This window comes from Barbatula barbatula (genome assembly GCF_947034865.1).
Source record: "Barbatula barbatula genome assembly, chromosome: 11".
Taxonomy (NCBI): domain Eukaryota; kingdom Metazoa; phylum Chordata; class Actinopteri; order Cypriniformes; family Nemacheilidae; genus Barbatula; species Barbatula barbatula.
In genome coordinates, this window is record NC_136774.1 from 23,256,391 (window position 1) to 23,281,156 (window position 24,766).

The 24,766-nt window shown below is 40.3% G+C and overlaps 1 protein-coding gene across 1 annotated transcript; it reads left to right on the forward strand.

Annotated features, from left to right (window-relative positions):
- Nucleotides 1–1,327: 1,327 nt before the first annotated feature.
- Nucleotides 1,328–23,721, forward strand: LOC306900846 (uncharacterized protein; the record flags this gene model as incomplete). The annotated part of the gene is made up of 21 exons (XM_079468161.1): nt 1,328–1,425; nt 2,277–2,412; nt 9,216–9,393; nt 13,773–13,846; nt 17,450–17,642; nt 17,731–17,792; nt 17,879–17,934; nt 18,486–18,572; nt 18,718–18,781; nt 18,886–19,078; nt 19,167–19,228; nt 19,315–19,370; nt 19,924–20,010; nt 20,156–20,219; nt 20,340–20,532; nt 20,621–20,682; nt 20,769–20,824; nt 21,453–21,559; nt 21,655–22,593; nt 22,679–22,787; nt 23,562–23,721. The coding sequence occupies 21 exons, from the start codon at nt 1,328–1,330 to the stop codon at nt 23,719–23,721; spliced, it is 3,036 nt and encodes a 1,011-aa protein (XP_079324287.1).
- Between the last annotated feature and the right edge of the window lie 1,045 nt (nt 23,722–24,766).

Sequence of the window (24,766 nt, forward strand, 5' to 3'; positions counted from 1 at the left end):
AAACCGAGAAGAATCATTTCTTGTCTAAACTTGTCTCTCCAATATTTTCAATTTAGACTGCAATACCGAGCTCAACCGCTAGATGTCAATGTACCATACGTTCCTTTAAATGTGTCAAAACTACAGGAGCAATTCAACAACTTGTTTTTTTAAAGTCCCCGTGAACATAAAGTCGCGATCGTTTTTTTACTTCCATATTCTGAGTCATTTCCGATTGAAAAGGAATTTCAAAGTAGAAAATATGTGGGCGTGGCTTGCATTTATACTGTAGAAAATATATATTTTTCATTTCACTGGGACTTTAATAAAATAAACATTCAACAAATCGTTTATTTAATACAATTATTATGCAGTTAAATCATATTATAAATGAATGTTAACAGACATCCTTGATCATTAGTCTATTCTTTATTAAAGGTTTCGGATAGATTTCTCAGTGTATCATAAGTAATTGACACTTTATTTATACTTGTACTTGAGAATCTGAAGCACAACCAGGTTTGTCAGCTGAAGTGACTTCTGAAAACTAACAAAAAGGAGCTGGGAAGCAATTTTGAGACCAATATAAGTTCCAAATAAAGAACAAAGGCGCTGTAGACAAGTGCGCTTGTTAGTTTTTCTTTGGCTACCTTTAGTTTGTCACTTATCTGGCATCATTACTGGATTTGATCTATTTGTTCCATCAGTAACATCATTATCTGCTGGACGTAAGAAGCCAAAGTGTTTGTGTAAAAACAGGTCATTTCACCAAAGTCCAATGAGCACTTGGAGAAAACATACGTCTTCAATACAGTGAGATCATTAAAACAACCTCCGCGCGGGTCTGCTGGTCTTGACCTTCATCATGGAGTTAATTTATGTTTGGAATTTGCCTCCGTGCCCTTTTGGTGGGGCAGTTTGACTAAGAACACACTTCGAGCGGGCTGATAATGAAGACCTTCGTTTAGCGCTAATGAAAACCACTGCTCTCCGAGAGCTCCACATATAGACACCTACGCCTCGTGTTCCTCTTTAGATGTGTAAACCAACGATCATGGTACAACGCTGTTGTGTAATGTGTTGCGATGCGAAACAAAGGGAAAGAGAACTATAAATATCAGTTCTTGGCGTATCAATACAGTATCGAGATGAAATATTTATCTTTATTTTTTGGCCCATGTCTTGTACGCGGTCAAAACTCTGCAGCATCTAAGAAGGCATGTTCAGGAAAAAGAAAGAGAGTTTGACACCAAAGCATGCCTTTGTACCCTGGCCATTAAAAAAACAAGGGCAAGGGTAAAAAAGTGCAGCATTGTTATGATTCCCTGGCTTTTCTTCTTCAGAACACATGGGGCTGAGAGAGGGATGCCCAGCACGGGCCGCTCTGCTGCCGGCGACGCTCCAGGCTATCCCTCCTCCTCTGGAACGCAACACCACTGGAAGAGAGTATCAGATCTTTCATCACAGACCAAAAACACGGGGCTGACCGGATTTAGTCTCGCACGGCCAGGCTCAGGCCTATAAACATAAGGTATATTCTGTGTCGCAGTTTATTCTATCCGTGAGACGCCCATTTAGACTTAAGAATCTCCTGGATCAGCATGTTAAGTGTGTGGAATTTAGTCACGGGTTTATCTGAAACTGGATTCAAATCTTCAATTCAATTCCATATTCACAATGTGCATTGTTACAAAGCAGCTTTACAGGAGAAAATAAAAACAGAAATTGTAAAACACAGAACAGTGCATGATCATTCTGGTAATTCATTCAACGGAATTTTCCGAACCTTTAAACTAATCTTATATCATCAGTCTCCCGGTGAGCAAGCCAACATGACCCTGTGGTGAGGAACACAAACTCCAATGAAAAATAAACTCGGGAGGGCCAATTCTCCTCTGACGTGTCACAGCTGCACTTAGTGACTTTGAAGTTACTGAGTAAATGATTATGAATAACAGGGAGATCTTATTTATTGTGAATTAGGACATTTAATTTGTTGAAACTGATTAGGTCTAGTTTGGATATATCAAATATTCAGGGGATTCATAAACCCTTTATAAATTTGCCAAATCTATCTTGACAAGTCACGGCAACTTTACTTATGTTTGTGTGCAGTCAATGAGACTGGAATGTAGTCTGTTTGTGATTTTTGTTTTATAGATTGTTGTGATGCATAGAAGTGTTTTTCTAGATAAATTATAGGATGTATATTGGGAATGAAGGTGTGTCACAGGCTGTTACAGTTACAGTAGGTCAAAACTTGCACGCCTTTGAATTCTTCTCGCACGTTTGTCTAGCATTGCCAAAATCTGCGGCGTGCACAGGATCGATCTTGTGTTGGGCTTTGCTGAGATTGATTTTCTCGCAGGTTCATGGATCTTTCCCACCACCAACGTTTTGGCACGAGCGTCTGAACTGAATGCGGGTGTTGAGGTGAGAGAGAGAAGTTGCCTTTGACAGCTGCACAATGTAAGTAAGAAAACTTTCTTTCTTTCTTTTTTTTGGGCTCGTGTTACTTCAACGTTGGGTTGTCTGTCTGTCTTTCAGCCGCCATGTTTGATTGAATCCAAAAAATTGTCTGCGAGTGCTTTGTCTGTTTTACTGTGTAATACTAAGTGATTGTTATTATTAAACCAGATCAAATGTTAAATTGTTATCTAAATCCTCTTTGTGTTTAAATATTCATTCAACAGTCCGTCCACCAGGACCCCCGAAAGCCGGCTGGAAATGGCGCAGGACCGCAAGCAAGCTCCTGAAGGTGACGTGTGATGTTTGAACACTGGAAATGTCACAGCGTGTAAAGCTCAACTTCCTGTAGACCTGTCACTCTTGCCGTTTCTCTCCCACACATGAGACATGATGGACAGCAGACGGGGAGCTATTGATTTGACAAGTTATTAAAGAGGAACAGAGCAGACAGATGCATCAAGGGCCTGACACTGACACTCTCTCTCTCTCGTTCTGTTCTCCTCTCTCGATCTTGTCTCCTCACACACTTTGACATTCTTCTGCAAACCGTCATCGCTCCTGTTGTACTCTGTTCAGCTGTACATGCCTCCCGTCTCGTCTTCAAACAAGCGTCTGTCTGTCGGCTCTACATGGAAACACGGACAGTTTCGCTTGTATGGTTGAATGTCACATTTTCACCCGCCGCCAAAATGCACCGAAATCACACCGTCCCCGGGTGACAGACCCTGATGGTCCGCATGGAAATCGCTTTCAAAGTGTGAAAAAGTCAAGCTTACCGTGGGACCCCGACACGGCATCACGTGCGGGTACACGAAAGTGTGTCAGGTACACAGAGCGACGCACACACACACACACATGCACGCACTTCCGTGATTGATGTTGACCTTTGCTCACATCCCCTGTGTGTAGTGTGTGTTTGTGTGTGTGTGTGTGTGTGCTCTGGGGTTGTACTGTTGTAATGTGTTATCAGAGGAAAAGGTCAGTGCGAGTTACTCAGAAATCTCCCATCTGTCCATCTTTCTTTCTCTCTTGTGTCTGTCACCATGGCAGTGTATCAAAGTTTACGATCTGTGCACACACTGCATGTGTCTTCGTCTGCGCCTGCATTGCTCGTAAATTGCTATTCCGTGGCACAACTTCTTCGGTTGCTTTCTAGTTTAGCATCTCACTCAAGTTTTAGAACGGAACTGCCTTTTTTTACATTCCCAACATAATGGATGCATTTACAGAACTGCATGAAATCATCCTGTCCATCATATCTGTGTCCCGCAGGTCGTGAGTGGGCATGGTCTCTGTGACAGCTCGTGGCATTGACACCGTTAGTGGCGGCAGTAATTCTAATGCTTTGTAGTGGGCGAGAAGACCACAGGGCGAGTATCGTCTCACTGGAGCTAATATCAGGTGACACGCACATATCAGTGAGAGAGAGACCAGCTGTGCATTTAAATTATGCAATGACCCAGATTAGCATTGCCCCGCCCCTTTCAGTGCTCATTAGATAACGGCTGACTCGATAATGCCACGAGTGACTCGCTTTATAGTGATTTTACTATGATTAACGGGTGTTTGTTCATCTTCTTGTGACATCGCCAATATGATAATACCTACAGTTGAAGTCGAAAGTTTACGTCCTCCTAGCAGAATCTGGAAAATGCTGAATATTTTGAAAATTAAGGTTTATTTTATATCTACTCCTGCCCTGAACAAGTTATTTTACGAAAGAAATGTTAACATGAAGTTCACACAACAGAATTGCAAAGAAATCGCCTAGGTCAAAGTTGACATCCCAAGGATTATTAATACTGTATGATGTTACCTGCACGATCAATGACAGTTTGGATGTTTTGTCATAGTTGTTTAAGGGTTTCTGTTTGTCCCCAGTCGTCCACTGATCTTCAGAAAAATCATCCAGGTCCTCCAGAATCTTTCCAGAACATGTCTGTATATTTAACTCATGTCCAGCAGTAACCGTATGATGTTGAGATTCATCTGTTTTCATTGAGGACAATCAAGAGACTCACACAACATTCAGTGATGCTCATGAAGGCAACATGGTTCATTTAAAGTCAGGTGGGTGGTTTTTGGTGCAAATTATTATTGTTTTGTTTATATATTTATCTTTTCATTTCTTAAAGTCTTTCAGAAGCTATAGAAATACATATGTGTTTATCAGGAAATGAAATATAAACAACTTCTAAAATAAAAAGAAGAAACCCTTAAACAACTATTACAAAACATCCACACTGTCATTGATTGTGCAGGTAACATCAGTATTAAGAATAAGGGGGATGTGAACTATTGACTTTAACTGTATATTCAGTTTTTTTTAAATGCTCAAAATGTTTTTATAATATATTCATCAATATAAATGTTCTGTTTTTTATGAATAAACGTCATTTCCTTGTACAAACTAGCAATAATATATTGCATATTGTACGTTATATAACAAGTTTTGTGGCATCATTTGTGGCAGCCCTATTTTTATTATATAGAAAAATAAATATTTACACTAATTTTAAATAAATAAAATTCTTGCTGTAAATAGCATAATTTTAATTGGGATTAAAGTACCTGGTTGTATAACTGTTTTTTTCTGTTCAATTGTGATACTTTCTCCTAAATGGAGACCGTGTTTCTCTGTCAAATTAATCGTTTTTTTTCATTTGTTAGTTTTCTGATCATAGTCGTTCACAGTTTTTTATTCCTTAAGTGTGTTTGTACTTCAACACATCAATATACTGAGCGCAGAGACATGAGAACACTCGCCCCTATAACGCACCGATCGAGCTAAATGCTCAATTACCAAAATGTAATTAATGCTTTGCAAATTACCGCACGTTTTAAAATGAGTGATGGCAGAATTATCCATGGCTTTATTGCTTTACAGCCACCCTTCTATACGGCGGTAATTGCCCTCTTGGCTTTGTAAATGAAGGAGATGATTGAGTTAAATCCCTCAACAGCATTGGCACATTACCAGTGAATACATTTACACAGGCTTGCTTTGGCTGAGTTTGGCAAATTAGGCTTAATTTGCTAAATTGAGGGCTTGATTCAGAAGATTGAAATGATTGTTGTTGTAGCTCCGGGCTGCCAGTAAACACCAGACTGTTACGTAACCGACGCTACCTGCAATACAAGAAAAAAATACACGCACACATCCGGCTGTGCGTTTATACTCTTGACAGTAGCCTTCTTTTCTTTCTGCACATTCACACAAACATCACTTTCTGTGTTTTTGTTGGATAAATATTTTTACTCTGTTAGTGTTTGTTGGGTCACTGTGACTGTGACAAAAACGGTTTAGATTTAACATTCATAATGCAACATTCATTCATTTGAAGCGTTGCTGTTTGTTTGTTAAAGTGTGAAATCATCTTATGAAAATGTTTCATAAAATGAAAGTGTATGTGACGACGTGTGGCTTCAGGAATGATAAACAGCGGGTGTTTCATTTGAACCATCTCACGGTGCATGTAGAAGCTTGTCACATCAGCAACTTGCGCACTTTTTTGGTCTATAACCACCTCTCTCTCTCTCTCTCTCTCTCTCTCTCTCTCGTGTTTCAGGGATGTTGTTTTTAAGCATAAGCAAAATGGAGCCGGTGTGAACAAAAGCCTCATTCGCATAGCCACAAATCTGATGACCGTGCAAGCTTGTCTTTTGCCGACGAAGGTTCTGATACTTTTTTTTGATGAAACTGTGAAAACAGGGTCGCGGTGACAGCATCCGTCCCTACGGCACATCCACACCTGTGGTGAGCAGATTCACGTCATTAACACACACACACTGAATTTCATTCATTCATAATCGCAGTCAAATCACATCATTCATATACTTTATATTACTGCTTGTAATATTTACATTTATTCATTTGGCAGACGCTTTTATCCAAAGCGACTTACAAGTAGTTTTACACAGTGTCACATTACTGCAGAGCCATCAGGGGTAAGGTGTCTTGCTCAAGGGCCCTTCAGTCATGACCTGCTGACACTGAGATTACCGGCAACCTTCTGATCACAAGCCCAACACTCTTACCATTAGGCCACAGCTGAATATGTGACCCTGGACCACAAAACCCTTGACACAGGAACATTTTTAGTAAGCGCCAAATGGGTCAAAATGATCGATTTTTTTTATGGCAAAAATCATTAGGACATGGAAGAAAGATCATGGCCATTAACATATTTTGTAAGTTTACTACAGTAGTCAGAGGTAACATCAAAGGCAACTTTAATATAAAAAATGTTTTGGAGAGTTTCAAATAGTTGTTTCTCTGCCAAACATTGTCCTATCGCAACAAACCATACATCAATGGAAAGCTTATTTATTCCGCTTTCAGGTGTGTAGATCTAAATAAATAAAAAATTGTCCCTTTAGACTGGTTTTGTTGTCCAGGGTCACACATTTTTGTGATCATTTCCAATGGTTTGTGAAATTCTACAGTGCATTCGCTCTCAATAATGGCTGTTTTTGTGTAATTTAAGTGCTTGCTTTAAACATTCATTTTCTTGCTGTCTCTTAACCTCAGAGGACAGGGATTTCTTACCACGATTATTACTGTGTCTCTATTCATTACTACTTCTTCTCTGCCGCGTGCACTGCGTAAACACCCAATTACACACTCGCTCATTTCTCCGTCTGATATGTTCCTTTTGTTTAAGTGTATGTGTGATTAAAGCCGTGTGTGCTTGGCCCCTAAAGAAGCACCATCTTAATTCGCTGAGCAAACACAAGACTGTCCCACGCTATTGTTCTTATTGTTGTGTATGCAGCAGTTTTTTGCATTGTACACACTAACAGCAGAGAGACAGACTCGGCGGTGGGGAGTGTATTAACATGAATCCAGTGTGGGCAAAAACCTGGATTTCATTTTAGTTGCTATCACGTATCACATCCCTTTAAGAAAGGGTTCCTAAAAACGAAGAAAACATTTTTAGTTATTTACTCCAGAGGTCTTTCTTACCTTTTGATTGTCTGTGGAAAGATTTTTCATCTCAAAGTACCTTTTTAAAAGGGTTTATAAGATCCAAATGATATTTATCTTTAACAATCTTTATTGTCAATGTTTTATCAATGTAATAAAATAGTACATCTTCTATCTTTATATTCTTTACGTTCATAGATGTTCATAGATGATTTGATGTGAAAGATGTGTTACCATTTAGATGTGTGTGTGTGGGTGTTCTGCCGGGTGAACTTTAAATCCTGGTCAGAAGTTCCTGAGAAGTGTGCGCTCGAGGATCATAAATCCCCCACAATCCACTGCAGTACTCACATCCAGCTTTGACTGTATTCTGGTATGAAACTACAATTTAATTACATCAAATCAAGTCACATTCTGCTTTTTCCTCATTGAATATCTTGTGTCAGTACAGAATCCATCAGTATAGATGTAAAACGAATGCAGATGGAGATTGATGTGGGGTTCGGAGGCGGATGGACATGAAGACCTGACCTGTAAGGTTTGTTCAGATAATCTTCTCACTATAATCTTGTGTTATTTGTGTCATATCGAGTCCCTGCTGTGTGTGTGTGTGTGTGTTGGCATGCTGGTCAGGAGTTTATTGAACACTGGTAGAATGTAAACAGTCTCGCAGGACGCAGGGCAGCTCAAAGAGGATATGGATAGTCCAGAGACTGAGCTTAAACCAGCTCATGCAAGATTTATCTAATCACACAGCCGGATACACACACACACACACACACACACACACACACACACACTGGACTACACTTGAAGAAAAGAGAGAGGTGTTTGGTACAAGTTTGAACTGAGCAGTAATTTTAACCGCTCCACACCGTCAGAAGTGAAACTTGGTCAATTGAATTTTCGTGTGCAATACTATCGTATTATCTAACCTCATGTTTACATACTTAGCTTTTCTTCCAAAGTGATGAATTCTGAAATGAAAAGAAGAATTCTAGAAAAGTATTTTTCATGTAGCCTAAAGTCAAATGCATAACAAACAATTCAACTTAATTTCGGGGAAATGAAGTGTCTCGTTGAATTATACCGCGTGCTGTCTGGAGAAGACAGTCATCATGAGTGTTGCCTGTATTTATTACCAGTATTTTATAAACTTCTCATGTCTCGCAGTATTAAATGTTAAGTCCTAGAACTATTGTCTCACAGCCAACAGACTCATTTGTCATCCGTCAAACATTTATGCACATTTATGTCAGCTATTCTGCGATACTATAACTGTTTCAATCCCCGGCAAATCTAGTGTTTATTATAAAACTGAATTACATTACATGGTGCATAAAAACAGTAGTTCATATAACTTTAGTATATTCCAGATCTTCTGCGGTCATTTCATCTTTGGTGTGAGGAGCAACTCTTGGAAAAACATGAAAAGGGAGAAAAAGCTTGGACAAAGACGGCACACTATCTTTGAAAGACATGAGGGTAAGTAATGTAACATTTAATGCACACAAATAAATGAGAAAAAATATCAAGTGGAAACCCTTTGTGTACCCTTTTTAGTGAACATGTGAAGTCATGTTATCCCACACTCTTCCTTACATCTCATAACTTTACAACTTCACAATGTCTTTTAGTTGCTCAGTTTTGAGGTTTCTGCGCTGATGGAGATGATGTGATGGACACAAACATGTTTAAGACTCTTAAATCTTTTTTTTGGAATGCGTGATTGATATCACGAGTAGCAGCTCTGGCTCTCATCCGATGAGCTAAATCGATTGTAAATAGTTTAACAAAGCTCCAGTATGCTAAAGTCAGCTGATCTGTTTTACCTTCATAGGTGTGTGCGGTCGCGGGCGCGTGTGTGTTAATCCCTGAATGCCTGCGAGCAGCACCCGGTTTCCTGGAGAGCCGGAAGAGAGCGAGTGACCTGATGCTGTTCATTAATAATTCACCGCAGGCGGCCTCTGCCTCTCGCGCGGCTCTCTTCACATTACAGCTCGCAGCCAGAGCTCAAGGTTAGAACTAATGATAGGACGACAGGCAACAACAGCCCCGCATTGGCCTTCCCATAGGTTGTGGGTGGAGGCGAGGGATGTAGGGAGGATTTTTGGCATCTCTTGTTTTCGTTCTCGCATAAATTGCGCGTCGTGCACGTGTGGAAGGATGAGAGATGATCCGGTGCAGGATCCGTGACTTGCTAAATGAATGCAGGGGTCGAGGGGTGTAAATATCGCATGCGAGCTGCTCGGTTGGGGAGGAGGGATCAAAAAAATCGGTGATGTTTTCCGTAAAGTTTTTCATTAGGCAAACACGTGTAGGAATGATATTTCAATATATAACAACACATTTGATACACGGTCATATTTACCTGTGCAAAAAAGATGGATAGTTCACCCAAAAATTCAAATTGTCACCAAGGTGTTCAAAACCTGTATATGAGTCTTTCATCTGTGGAATACAAAAGAACGATTTTGATAAAGTGTTCAAGCAATGGAAGTCATTGGGCTTCAGTGTTTTTGGGTCAAAAAATCTTCTTTCGTGTTCTGCAGAAGAAAGAAACTCTGCAATACAGGTTTGAACTGGGTGAACTGTCCTTTTAAATGAGTCTTGTAGGATTTCCAATCAATTTTTACACGATCAAAACATCTTTGTATCAGTACACTCATACATGAGATCACACACTTGTTAGGAAACATAAAAAAGTGCTTTAAAATCACTAGGATATCTATCATGTTATCAAAGTAAGCGTGTGTTTAATACATAATGAATGCAGGGTCCGGGAGTGTAAATGTTGCGGCATCAATTGGAGAGAAGAAACCCAAGCGCATCTCTTCTGGAGTCGTGCTGAAGTTTTGAAGTGCATTAGCATTTTTCAGCGCAGGATTCTGGGAGTAAGGTGACGAGAGAGGCAGAAGGCCGTTCTGAGTGTGTGTGTGTATGTACGCGGCGGGTCGTACCGTGCTGGTCCCACTGAGGGCGTGGAGATTTTGGCAGAGCCTTCAGCCTGGGGCGACCTTCCATCTCACAGCCATTGAGCAAAGAACACGACTTTCATGCTAGAGTGAATCAGAAGAGCGAGAACGATGGAAAGACAGACCGCGAGAGAGAGACCTGACCTACAGAGATGCACTTGGCAAGAGAAGCCGCGCATCACATACAGAAGGATACAGAACATCAGTCAGCTGAGATGGTTCGTCTGCTGCTTGAGTTAAAGATCTTGTAAGCCCTTCTGTCAGCGGCTCTGCGTTAATGCGTCTCACCAGATCAAACCCTGGCTGCCTATGGCTCTTCTTATAGTATGCAGGACGCTCTCGGGCTACAGCGCTCGAGTTTCCCCGGCTTAACGGGTAACCTTGACTTGGCCCAGATTCAGGGGAAACTGTGAGGGGAATCTGTGTCTCTTTAGGCTGAATTACTAATGAGAAGAAGAGGCTTCCCATATTCACTCTTTACCAGTGCGCGACTTTAAAAGACAACGTTTGTTTAACGCTTGTCAAATTAATTTCATCATCATATGTGAGCAACATTACTTGCAAACGAAACTTAAATTGATAGTTGAAACACATGAAATGGGGGAATTCTGCTTAAGAGAAACAAAACCCATCATTTGTTTTCACACGAATGATGTTCAAAATCTGTACATGAGGTCTCTATGACAGTTTTGGGGAAAACTTATCATAAGACTCTATTCATCTTTTTGGAGTCAATTTAGGTGATATGTAAGATTCTATACCACAGAAAAGGTTAGATTTAATTTCATATGTAGTAAAGAAATATACTCTGTTATATTGGAAAATGAATTCTCTCAACATTTGAATTATTTAAACAAAAAATTATAATTAAGACGCAACAGTTGTAGTATTTAACTTACAGCTTTCAGAATAAAATGCAGGTTTTCTCTGAGACCTGGAAAGTCTTTCTGGATCTTTTGTGAACCCTTTTATCTGTGATCAAGTTATGATATTTCTTTTTTTGTTTCATTTGTGTATCGACCGCAAATGTGATGATATTTTATTCTTTTCTTACATAAACTGAAATTGCCATTGTAAGCAATTCAATGTTTTCCTTTCATATGTACTCTGTATTTATTTTAATGACACTATAAAATGTATTGTTATCCTGAATCAGATTAGATGTCAACAATCTGTCAAACTGAGCTCAGATTTGAGTCATTTATTTCTTTTTTTATTTCTCTCCTGCAGTTTAAGGAGAAACGTCCGAGACGAAATGAAACACAAGTGAGAACTCCATCAAATCTCCTGAGCTGTGAAAGAGCAACATCTGCGCAATACAATTTTTTCTTGCATGCTATAATTCACGTTTTCTAAGATCATTCAAGATGTTTATGTGAGGAAACGATTAGAAAGGTAACAGGATTAAAATTTTTTGTGAAATGATAAATGGGAAACAGGACTTGTGTCTCATTTCAGCTTAGTATTGTCAATTCTGTGAGGCAATGTATATGTTGCTTAAATACACCCAGAGCCCCGAGAAAATACTGCATCTGAAACTATCAGTGAAACATTTTCTACATCTGTTTTTCTCGAGCCGCGGACGATCTTCTGGTAATGAAGGTGTATTTGAAGGAAAACCCCACGAGCGGCTGCGTCTGCCCTGAGGTTTCACAGGAGAGAGGTCAGAGAGGAGAGTTATGTACGTCCATTTAAAATTTCATGTCAAATTGACAGAATTGAGCGCTTGACTTTCATATATGAACAAGAGTGTGAAGATCTGAGCTGAAGATATTAAACTCATTATGAATAAATCAGCTGTGCGGATGGGATCCTGAGATTCTGATGGTCCAGAGCTGCACTCAAACATTACTGTGTGTGATATTGTGTTGTGGGTCACTGTCAGCCCCGGATTGGCTAATCGGGAGCACCGGGAGAATTCGGTGGGCCGGTCAGTTTTTTTGGCCGCGAGGGCCGGTATTGTCATGGCACGGTTGAAATGTGGCTTTCCCTAGGCTGCCTTCACTCACAGCAGCCCTAATCTTTTTATTTATTATTTTTTCGCAGCCCCACTTAGAGCGCAGCCTGCAGGTTAATGATGACGTGATTATCTTTTGACTCCCTGGCCCCGCCCCCGACAGCGCCACTGCAAGTTGCTCAAAATAAAAAACCGTCAGAAATAAAAAGGGATGACAGAAAGCGCAAAGGCGGCGCTGAAAAGGCCAGAATAAAAAGCAAGAAAGCTCTGGAAACTGACGCGGCCAAATGTTCTAAGCTGACCACATTTTTTCTCAAAACAAATGAAGACGACGAGACGGCCGGTAAGCTAACGTTAAGGTATTTAGGAATGTTAGAGCGCCCGTCCCCCATTCGGACCGATTTCGGTTCGAAGCCCGCGCAGAGCGGGGCGATTGGGACCGGCTATACAATGAATCCGGTTTAGATAAGGTTGCAGAGACCAGTGCTCTGCTCAGGCGTTTATTAATGTTTTAGGGTTGTCCATGTTTCCTTGAAGCTACACTTATGCAGAGGAAAAAGAGATGAAACAATCATTAGAAATCATTGTGAAAAAAAGTCAGATAACAGTCCAATAGTTTTATTATTTAACATTCTTTATTTAACATACTTTAATTTGTAAAAAATATTTGAAGTTGTAAAGCAGATCTTTCATTAAAATAAATTATAGTGTCATTAGACAGTGCAATACATTTTATTTTAATCTTTTGTAATTTATATTTTTTTCCTCATTTCAATGTTTGGATATTTATGAACACTAATTCTTAAAGAAAATAGATTCTGATACTGTCCGGCTATTTGCTGTTCTAATAAATCTTCACTGTGAAGCAAAACTTAGGCTACTATATTTTTACTGAATGACAATGAATTTAAGGCTGTAGAGAACAGTGCGCTATTGCAGTTTTAATTATCATTATTTTAATATAGTCAGTCGTAAACTAAAGTGGGCCGGTCTAAGGCATGAAACTCCAGGGCTGAAAATGAGTCCCAATCCGGCCCTGGTCACTGTATGACATTTATGCCATGTTGCTGTACTGGTTTGTGTTTAGTGAGGTTGTCTGTGTGTTGCTCGAGTTTCTGTGTTTTTCAGTATGAGGATATTTGTTATATTACTGTTGACGGATGTGTTCTTGTATGATTACGATGTTTTGAGGGGGTTTGTAACCATTGTGTTGTGTTGTATAGCCATTGACAAAATGTTAAACGTGCAGAACCACCACCTGCTATGTTAAGCTGTCATACAGATACTTGACACTGAATTATTTACAATATTATCATGTGTTTATATGAATGAGAATATCTGTAGTCACAGTGATTGTTGTCGATGCGGTATATTGTCTCACACCTAATGTCAATGGTTGAAAACTGGTCTCGTAAAAGTGAAGTAGATGTGAATGTGGAAGTGATTTGTGTTTTTGTTTTTACAGAGAAAATGATTCGGAACAAATTCAGACGTTTAAGGCCCGTCAGCGTCACCAAACAACACACTTATACGGCAAAGGTACTGGTCAATTTTTTTATGCATTCTAATATTTTCTCATTAGTTGATTCATTCTTTAGTTCACTTGCCAATAAATAAATCTTTCAGCCTTTTATTTCAACCTAATACGAACTTGTGGTCACATTCGAGCAAATCGATTTGTTTATTATAATAAAAATGTTTTCTTTGAAATGAGCAGTAAAAGACCTGGCTGCTTTTCACACACATACACACGTCTGGTTTAGGCTTATTATCTCCATAGGCGAAATGATTTTTATACTGTACAAACTGTATATTTTATCCCCTAAAGATCATAGAACACGTTTTCAGATTTTCTGAATTCTTCACAATGTATCAGCTTTTATTGCTCAGTAGGACCTCAACTTTGGTCCGCACTGTGACACGAGTCCCCATGAGTTGGTGTATTCAGGTTTAGGTCCCCACCGGGATATAAAAGCAAGGCGGCACACACTCGCACAGTTTGTAACTAGTGGGGACATTACCCAGACTAACATTGATTTTATATCAGGGTTGTGATCTATTCTATCCCCTTACCCCACCTCTCAATCTCAATAGACATTAGATTGAAATAAAAAACTGTATTTCGCCAAATTATGAGCCTTTAATATATAGTGAGGACCAGTAAAATGTCCTCACAAGTGGGTTATAAACGGACAATTGACCCGCTCAAATATAGCTAAACCAGTGCACACTCTCTCACAAACACACACACCTACACTCATACACACACACACACACACACTCATACACACACCTACACTCTCACACACACAAACACACTCACTCACACTCATACACACAGACACACTCACTCACAAACACACACACCTACACTCATACACACACACACACACACACCACTCATACACACACAGACACACACCTACACTCTCACACACACAAACACACTCACTCACACTCTCAGACACACACATAAACACACACACACACTCACTCACAGTCTCAGACACACACATAAACACACACACACACACACACTCACTCACACTCTCAGACACACACACACACACACTCATACACACACACACACCTACACTCATACACACACCACTCATACACACACAGACACACACCTACACTCTCACACACACAAACACACTCACTCACACTCTCAGACACACACATAAACACACACACACACACACTCACTCACACTCTCAGACACACACATAAACACACACACACACACACACACACACACACACACACACACACTCACACTCATACACACACACTCACTCACACTCTCAGACACACACTCACTCACACTCTCAGACACACACATAAACACACACACTCATACACACACACACTCACACTCATACACACACACACACACACCACTCATACACAGACACACACCTACACTCTCACACACACAAACACACTCACTCACACTCTCAGACACACACATAAACACACACACACACACTCATACACACACACACACCTACACTCATACACACACTCACACTCATACACACACACTCACTCACACTCTCAGACACACACTCACTCACACTCTCAGACACACACATAAACACACACACTCATACACACACACACACACACACACCACTCATACACAGACACACACCTACACTCTCACACACACAAACACACTCACTCACACTCTCAGACACACACATAAACACACACACACACACACACACACACACACACTCATACACACACACACACACCTACACACACTACTCATACACACACCTACACTCTCACACACACAAACACACTCACTCACACTCTCAGACACACACATAAACACACACACACTCACTCACACACTACTCATACACACACCTACACTCTCACACACACAAACACACTCACTCACACTCTCAGACACACACATAAACACACACACACTCACTCACACTCTCAGACACACACATAAACACACACACTCATACACACACACACACTCACACTCATACACACACACTCACTCACACTCTCAGACACACACTCACTCACACTCTCAGACACACACATAAACACACACACTCATACACAGAGACACACTCATACACACACACACACACACACACACACACACACACACACACACACTCACACTCACACTCATACACACAGACACACTCACTCTCACACACACACACTTACACTCATACTTACACACACACAATAAAGATGATTTAAACGCCATTTTGTTTATTTACTCAACGATACCACTATTGCTATATAAATCGTGTCGTGCGGTTGGCCGCGATAATCTTGTTAAATATATAAATAAATACATTAATAATACATTTAAAATACTGTTATATACGTTGGTGTGAAAAGTAGACACACTTAGGCTGGATAGAACGAGTGTTTATGAGACTCACCGCGCGATCGCGCGTTGCTCGGAGTAACAGTCCACGAGCAGCCAATAGATGACGCAATAAAGAGCGCGCGCGCGCGCACAGCGAAATATCATAACAAACAACTCTTGTCAGTAAACAGCGTCGTATTCTCGTGGCTTGTTTTTTCATTTGATAACGATCGAGAATCCGTGTTTTTCAACTCTACAAGAGAATCCAGCGATTTCACATTTCTGCTCTGCGAACACTTCGCGCATAGTAAGTGAAAAACATTCGTTTTGATCTATTTATAGTATGTCTAAACTTCAAACAAACCAATGTAAAGTCTTATAAATGTATTCTCAATGAACGCAGTAGTACAACAATGTGGCGATTAATGTCACTACAAGCTGACTGTTGCCGGAGTACAAAACAGTGTTTATTTATAGCACGTTTGTCCCAGAAAGCACATTACATAACAATAAGATATGATCAGTCTGTGAAATGAGAACATTTGATATATGAAGCAATGATAACAAGTGTGTTGTAAGTGTGGAGTTATACATTAGACACATGTGATGGGAGGATCATCCATACTTTAATAACATCAAAAACACGATCATACGGTTTTAAAGTCTTCGAAACATGAAGCAGAATAAGCAGTATTCACAATGATACTACCAAATGAGTTAAAATCATCCGTCATTTTGATTGTTTTGTGTGTGTTTTTGTAATAAATCGCACTGAAAACATGAGTGAAGAAGGCTGAGAGAAGGTTAGGTGTTAACTGCTTTTTTTGACTTGTACTGTTTTGCTTATTTGTGCTTTTCATGTACAGGTACAACAGATCAGTGCATTCAAACATTGAGTCTTGTGAGATGATGTTTGAGGCGATGAAAGACGCAAGCAGCTCCTTCACTACCGGGTAATATAAGACATGCAACATAAAGAATCACTTACAAGTCTAATGAGAAAACCTTTTTTGGGTCTAGCCATGTTAACTAGAACTCAAATCATACTTTGTATGTTCTAGAAACAGTTTGTTAACAATGTATTGTATGTATTTATAGAGCTTCAACTCGGCGTCCTGTTCCTGCTTGGAGTTCACATTCTAGTAGGCGTTCCATCTCAAAGGTTAGAGTTATCCCTCATCATAACTAACTAACTAACTAACTAACTAACTAACTAACTAACTAACTAACTAACTAACTAACTACTTTTTGCATTGAAACTGGAACACATTTAATTGTATTTACAGCAAAGTCGTCGAGAAAGATTTGAGATGCTACTGAAGAGGCCATTAAGTGTTCAGTCTGTACGTTGTTCGCGCCTGACTGATGAAAACCACAGAGCTCCAACATCACAGGCACTGTGGAGTGACAATTTGGGTACGGATGAATCCCGCCATGTGTCCGTCACACCACCTCCGCCTTCCGAAGAGAAGAACATCTGTAAGTTAACACACTTGTCCACAGTTGCTTTGAAATTCCTTGTTTGTTTTTCACCTCTAATGCATTATTTTTATTCTCGTCTTATCAGGTCTGCCTGAGCTTCCTCAGGTTCAGACTCCTGAAAGGAGGCATGCTGCTCATACATCACAGGTTAGATTTTACGATCGTAGCCACTGCACATTTAAAACAACTAGTTGAATGTACATGCATTAAATCTTTGTTTGTTTTATCTACAGCAGTGTCGTGTGTACGAAAAGATGACGGCTTTGCAAACAAACACATTTATGCCTCCGTGAGTTCAACACTTTCTCATTTATTTGTTTAAACATGTGTAAGATGTGTTTTATGGCTGGAATACACGACACGACTTGCTTGGCCAGATCTTACAAGAAAAACCAGCAAATAATTAAGTGAATCGGAAAGACTGAAATATCCCTTGAAAGCCCAGTTAATAATAGCTTTAATAGAGTCTATAAAGTTCGATAAGAATAAGATATGATCAGTCTGTGAAATGAGAACATTTGATATATGAAGCAATGATAACAAGTGTGTTGTAAGTGTGGAGTTATACATTAGACACATGTGATGGGAGGATCATCCATACTTTAATAACATCAAAAACACGATCATACGGTTTTAAAGTCTTCGAAACATGAAGCAGAATAAGCAGTATTCACAATGATACTACCAAATGAGTTAAAATCATCCGTCATTTTGTTTGTTTTGTGTGTTTTTGTAATAAATCGCACTGAAAACATGAGTGAAGAAGGCTGAGAGAAGGTTAGGTGTTAACTGCTTTTTTTGACTTGTACTGTTTTGCTTATTTGTGCTTTTCATGTACAGGTACAACAGATCAGTGCATTCAAACATTGAGTCTTGTGAGATGATGTTTGAGGCGATGAAAGACGCAAGCAGCTCCTTCACTACCGGGTAATATAAGACATGCAACATAAAGAATCACTTACAAGTCTAATGAGAAAACCTTTTTTGGGTCTAGCCATGTTAACTAGAACTCAAATCATACTTTGTATGTTCTAGAAACAGTTTGTTAACAATGTATTGTATGTATTTATAGAGCTTCAACTCAGCGTCCTGTTCCTGCTTGGAGTTCACATTCTAGTAGGCGTTCCATCTCAAAGGTTAGAGTTATCCCTCATCATAACTAACTAACTAACTAACTAACTAACTAACTAACTAACTACTTTTTGCATTGAAACTGGAACACATTTAATTGTATTTACAGCAAAGTCGTCGAGAAAGATTTGAGATGCTACTGAAGAGGCCATTAAGTGTTCAGGCTGTACGTTGTTCGCGCCTGACTGATGAAAACCACAGAGCTCCAACATCACAGGCACTGTGGAGTGACAATTTGGGTACGGATGAATCCCGCCATGTGTCCGTCACACCACCTCCGCCTTCCAAAGAGAAGAACATGTGTAAGTTAACACACTTGTCCACAGTTGCTTTGAAATTCCTTGTTTGTTTTTCACCTCACATGCATTATTTTTATTCTCGTCTTATCAGGTCTGCCTGAGCTTCCTCAGGTTCAGACTCCTGAAAGGAGGCATGCTGCTCATACATCACAGGTTAGATTTTACGATCGTAGCCACTGCACATTTAAAACAAGTAGTTGAATGTACATGCATTAAATCTTTGTTTGTTTTATCTACAGCAGTGTCGTGTTTACGAAAAGATGACGGCTTTGAAAACGAACACATTTATGCCTCCGTGAGTTCAACACTTTCTCATTTATTTGTTTAAACATTTGTAAGATGTGTTTTATGGCTGGAATACACGACACGACTTGCTTGGCCAGATCTTACAAGAAAAACCAGCAAATAATTAAGTGAATCGGAAAGACTGAAATATCCCTTGAAAGCCCAGTTAATAATAGCTTTAATAGAGTCTATAAAGTTCAATAACAATAAGATATGATCAGTCTGTGAAATGAGAACATTTGATATATGAAGCAATGATAACAAGTGTGTTGTAAGTGTGGAGTTATACATTAGACACATGTGATGGGAGGATCATCCATACTTTAATAACATCAAAAACACGATCATACGGTTTTAAAGTCTTCGAAACATGAAGCAGAATAAGCAGTATTCACAATGATACTACCAAATGAGTTAAAATCATCCGTCATTTTGATTGTTTTGTGTGTGTTTTTGTAATAAATCGCACTGAAAACATGAGTGAAGAAGGCTGAGAGAAGGTTAGGTGTTAACTGCTTTTTTTGACTTGTACTGTTTTGCTTATTTGTGCTTTTCATGTACAGGTACAACAGATCAGTGCATTCAAACATTGAGTCTTGTGAGATGATGTTTGAGGCGATGAAAGACGCAAGCAGCTCCTTCACTACCGGGTAATATAAGACATGCAACATAAAGAATCACTTACAAGTCTAATGAGAAAACCTTTTTTGGGTCTAGCCATGTTAACTAGAACTCAAATCATACTTTGTATGTTCTAGAAACAGTTTGTTAACAATGTATTGTATGTATTTATAGAGCTTCAACTCGGCGTCCTGTTCCTGCTTGGAGTTCACATTCTAGTAGGCGTTCCATCTCAAAGGTTAGAGTTATCCCTCATCATAACTAACTAACTAACTAACTAACTAACTAACTAACTAACTAACTAACTAACTAACTACTTTTTGCATTGAAACTGGAACACATTTAATTGTATTTACAGCAAAGTCGTCGAGAAAGATTTGAGATGCTACTGAAGAGGCCATTAAGTGTTCAGGCTGTACGTTGTTCCCGCCTGACTGATGAAAACCACAGAGCTCCAACATCACAGGCACTGTGGAGTGACAATTTGGGTACGGATGAATCCCGCCATGTGTCCGTCACACCACCTCCGCCTTCCGAAGAGAAGAACATGTGTAAGTTAACACACTTGTCCACAGTTGCTTTGAAATTCCTTGTTTGTTTTTCACCTCACATGCATTATTTTTATTCTCGTCTTATCAGGTCTGCCTGAGCTTCCTCAGGTTCAGACTCCTGAAAGGAGGCATGCTGCTCATACATCACAGGTTAGATTTTACGATCGTAGCCACTGCACATTTAAAACAAGTAGTTGAATGTACATGCATTAAATCTTTGTTTGTTTTATCTACAGCAGTGTCGTGTGTACGAAAAGATGACGGCTTTGAAAACGAACACATTTATGCCTCCGTGAGTTCAACACTTTCTCATTTATTTGTTTAAACATTTGTAAGATGTGTTTTATGGCTGGAATACACGACACGACTTGCTTGGCCAGATCTTACAAGAAAAACCAGCAAATAATTAAGTGAATCGGAAAGACTGAAATATCCCTTGAGAGCCCAGTTAATAATAGCTTTAATAGAGTCTATAAAGTTCAATAACAATATGGCAGTATGAGCCGCTGTCAAACAACACGAAACATTGTATGAGAGCGCTTGTATAAATATATCAAATACACGACGACGTCTCTGTGAGTCTTTTGCTGCTGTAATTCTACTTTGTTAATGTCAAACACGTGACACCGTGTCTACAACGAATATGGCACCACAATGACGTGACGTGACAATCCCATTAGAACAAGTGGTGTGTTGTGTCAGGTGTAAGACGTCAGATTGTTGCTATAGTTACCTCTGTGTCAGGCATCAGAGTTTGGGTACGTCTGTGATCCTCAGTCGTGTTGTAGATGATGACCTGTTTTTATATGTTATTAAATCTGAAGTCAGCAAGGGATGTCTAATGTTTAAGTAATATGCTCAGTGATTTCAAATCTGTTCAGAATCAAGGCGTGACACCATATATTTTTGTGTGTTTATAGACCTGTGTGTTTGCTTATCTGCCCTACGGTTGCACGGGTTGCACCACGTCCGAGGCACAAACCAACATCTCCTCTGTGTCATGATGAGAAGAAAGCAGAGGAGATCTGTAAGTTAAAACGTTTGTCCATCTCCTATTCAGGACATTGCTATTAATTTTTATCTCACCTCACTGACATTATATTATTCTTGTGCTTTATTCAGCCAAGACTCAGCTTCCCATGGATGATGAGAGCGAGCCGATGGATTTTGAGCCATGGCCTGCTTGGTTGGTGGCTCGCATGGAAAATCAGAGGGAGCCGATGAATAATAAACCATCGCCCGCTCCATACACGGCGCCTCAAAGTGTTCCTGTTGACGTTTTCCTGGAACCATATCCTGGCCAGTCTTCCCCTGGAGTTGTCCGACCTAAACGTAAAAATCGTACTCCTTGTTTACGGAGATGGATTGCACGAGAAGGGCCGAATGTGTCTCTCACTTTTAAAACCACAAATGTGATAAATGCCTTGCCCCCGACGTCTCAACATCCGGCTGTCATGGATGATGAGAGCAAACAGGTGGATTTTGAGCCATCGCTTACTCAGTTTGCAGCTCCCATTGTCGATCAGGACGAGCCGGTGGATTTTGAGCCATCGCTTACTCAGTTTGCAGCTCCCATTGTCGATCAGGACGAGCCGGTGGATTTTGAGCCATCGCTTACTCAGTTTGCAGCTCCCATTGTCGATCAGGACGAGCCGGTGGATTTTGAGCCATCGCTTACTCAGTTTGCAGCTCCCATTGTCGATCAGGACGAGCCGGTGGATTTTGAGCCATCGCTTACTCAGTTTGCAGCTCCCATTGTCGATCAGGACGAGCCGGTGGATTTTGAGCCATCGCCCGCTCCATACACAGCTCTTCAACACTTCTGCACTTCTTATTCATGGCCACAGTTTGAAAGTCAAGGGCCAAACGTGCCTTTCTCCTTCAAAGACACAAATATGATGAATGCCTGGCCCTCGACCTCTCAAAACGCAGCTTTCATGGACGATGAGAGCAAGCCCATGGATTTCGAGCTATCGCCTGCCATGTTTACAGCTCCCATGGTCAATGAGAGCCAGACGATTAATTTCAAGTCATCGCCCGCTCCGTTTGCCCTGGCATTCAGTGAAGTTATGCAGGCTTCTCCTCATCCACGGCAACAGTTTGAAAGAGATGGGGCGAATGTGGCTCTCTCCTTCAAAACCGAAAGAGACGGCAAAAGAAGAGAAAGACACAGAAGAGACGGTGAAAGTAGAGAAAGAGACAGCAGAGTCAGAGAAAGAGGAAGGGACAGGGAAAGAGAAAGAGACCGATCAAGAGTAAGAACAGACAGCAAAAGAAGAGACGGAGAGAGAAGAGACCGTGATAGAAGAAACAGCGAAAGAAGAGACCGAGAGAAAAGAAAAAGAGAGAGAAGAGACGGAGAGGAAAGAAAAAGAGAAAGAAGAGACGGAGGGGAAAGAGAAAGAGAGAAAAGAGACAGAGAGGAAAGAGAAAGAGAGAGAAGAGACAAAGAGAAAAGAGAAAGAGAGAAAAGAGACAAAGAGAAAAGAGAAAGAGAGAGAAGAGACGGAGAGGAAAGAGAAAGAGAGAAAAGAGACAAAGAGAAAAAAGAAAGAGAGAGAAGAGACAAAGAGAAAAGGGAGAGAAGAGACGTAGAGGAAAGAGAAAGAGAGAAAAGAGAAAGAGAAAGAGAGAGAAGAGACGGAGAGGAAAGAGAAAGAGAGAGAAGAGACAAAGAGGAAAGAGAAAGAGAGAGAAGAGACAAAGAGAAAAGGGAGAGAAGAGACGTAGAGGAAAGAGAAAGAGAGAAAAGAGAAAGAGAAAGAGAGAGAAGAGACGGAGAGGAAAGAGAAAGAGAGAAAAGACAAAGTGTCAAAGACACAAATATGATGAATGCCTGGCCCTCGACCTCTCAAAACGCAGCTTTCATGGACGATGAGAGCAAGCCCATGGATTTCGAGCTATCGCCTGCCATGTTTACAGCTCCCATGGTCAATGAGAGCCAGACGATTAATTTCAAGCCATCGCCCGCTCCGTTTGCCCTGGCATTCAGTGAAGTTATGCAGGCTTCTCCTCATCCACGGCAACAGTTTGAAAGAGATGGGGCGAATGTGGCTCTCTCCTTCAAAACCGAAAGAGACGGCAAAAGAAGAGAAAGACACAGAAGAGACGGTGAAAGTAGAGAAAGAGACAGCAGAGTCAGAGAAAGAGGAAGGGACAGGGAAAGAGAAAGAGACCGATCAAGAGTAAGAACAGACAGCAAAAGAAGAGACGGAGAGAGAAGAGACCGTGATAGAAGAAACAGCGAAAGAAGAGACCGAGAGAAAAGAGAAAGAGAGAAAAGAGACAAAGAGAAAAAAGAAAGAGAGAGAAGAGACGGAGAGGAAAGAGAAAGAGAGAGAAGAGACGGAGAGGAAAGAGAAAGAGAGAAAAGAGACAAAGAGAAAAGAGAAAGAGAGAGAAGAGACGTAGAGGAAAGAGAAAGAGAGAAAAGAGAAAGAGAGAGAAGAGACGGAGAGGAAAGAGAAAGAGAGAAAAGAGACAAAGAGAAAAGAGAAAGAGAGAGAAGAGACGTAGAGGAAAGAGAAAGAGAGAGAAGAGACAAAGAGAAAAGAGAAAGAGAGAGAAGAGACGTAGAGGAAAGAGAAAGAGAGAAAAGAGAAAGAGAGAGAAGAGACGGAGAGGAAAGAGAAAGAGAGAAAAGAGACAAAGAGAAAAGAGAGAGAAGAGACGTAGAGGAAAGAGAAAGAGAGAAAAGAGAAAGAGAGAGAAGAGACAGAGAGGAAAGAGAAAGAGAGAAAAGAGAAAGAGAGAGAAGAGACGTAGAGGAAAGAGAAAGAGAGAAAAGAGAAAGAGAGAGAAGAGACGGAGAGGAAAGAGAAAGAGAGAAAAGAGACAAAGAGAAAAGAGAGAGAAGAGACGTAGAGGAAAGAGAAAGAGAGAAAAGAGAAAGAGAGAGAAGAGACGTAGAGGAAAGAGAAAGAGAGAAAAGAGAAAGAGAGAGAAGAGACGGAGAGGAAAGAGAAAGAGAGAAAAGAGAAAGAGAGAGAAGAGACGGAGAGGAAAGAGAAAGAGAGAAAAGAGACAAAGAGAAAAGAGAAAGAGAGCGAAGAGACGTAGAGGAAAGAGAAAAAGAGAGAAGAGACGTAGAGGAAAGAGAAAAAGAGAAAAAAGAAAGAGAAAGAGAGAGAGAGAGAAGAGACGTAGATGAAAGAGAAAGAGAGAGAAGAGACGGAGAGGAAAGAGAAAGAGAGAAAAGAGACAAAGAGAAAAGAGAAAGAGAGAAAAGAGACGT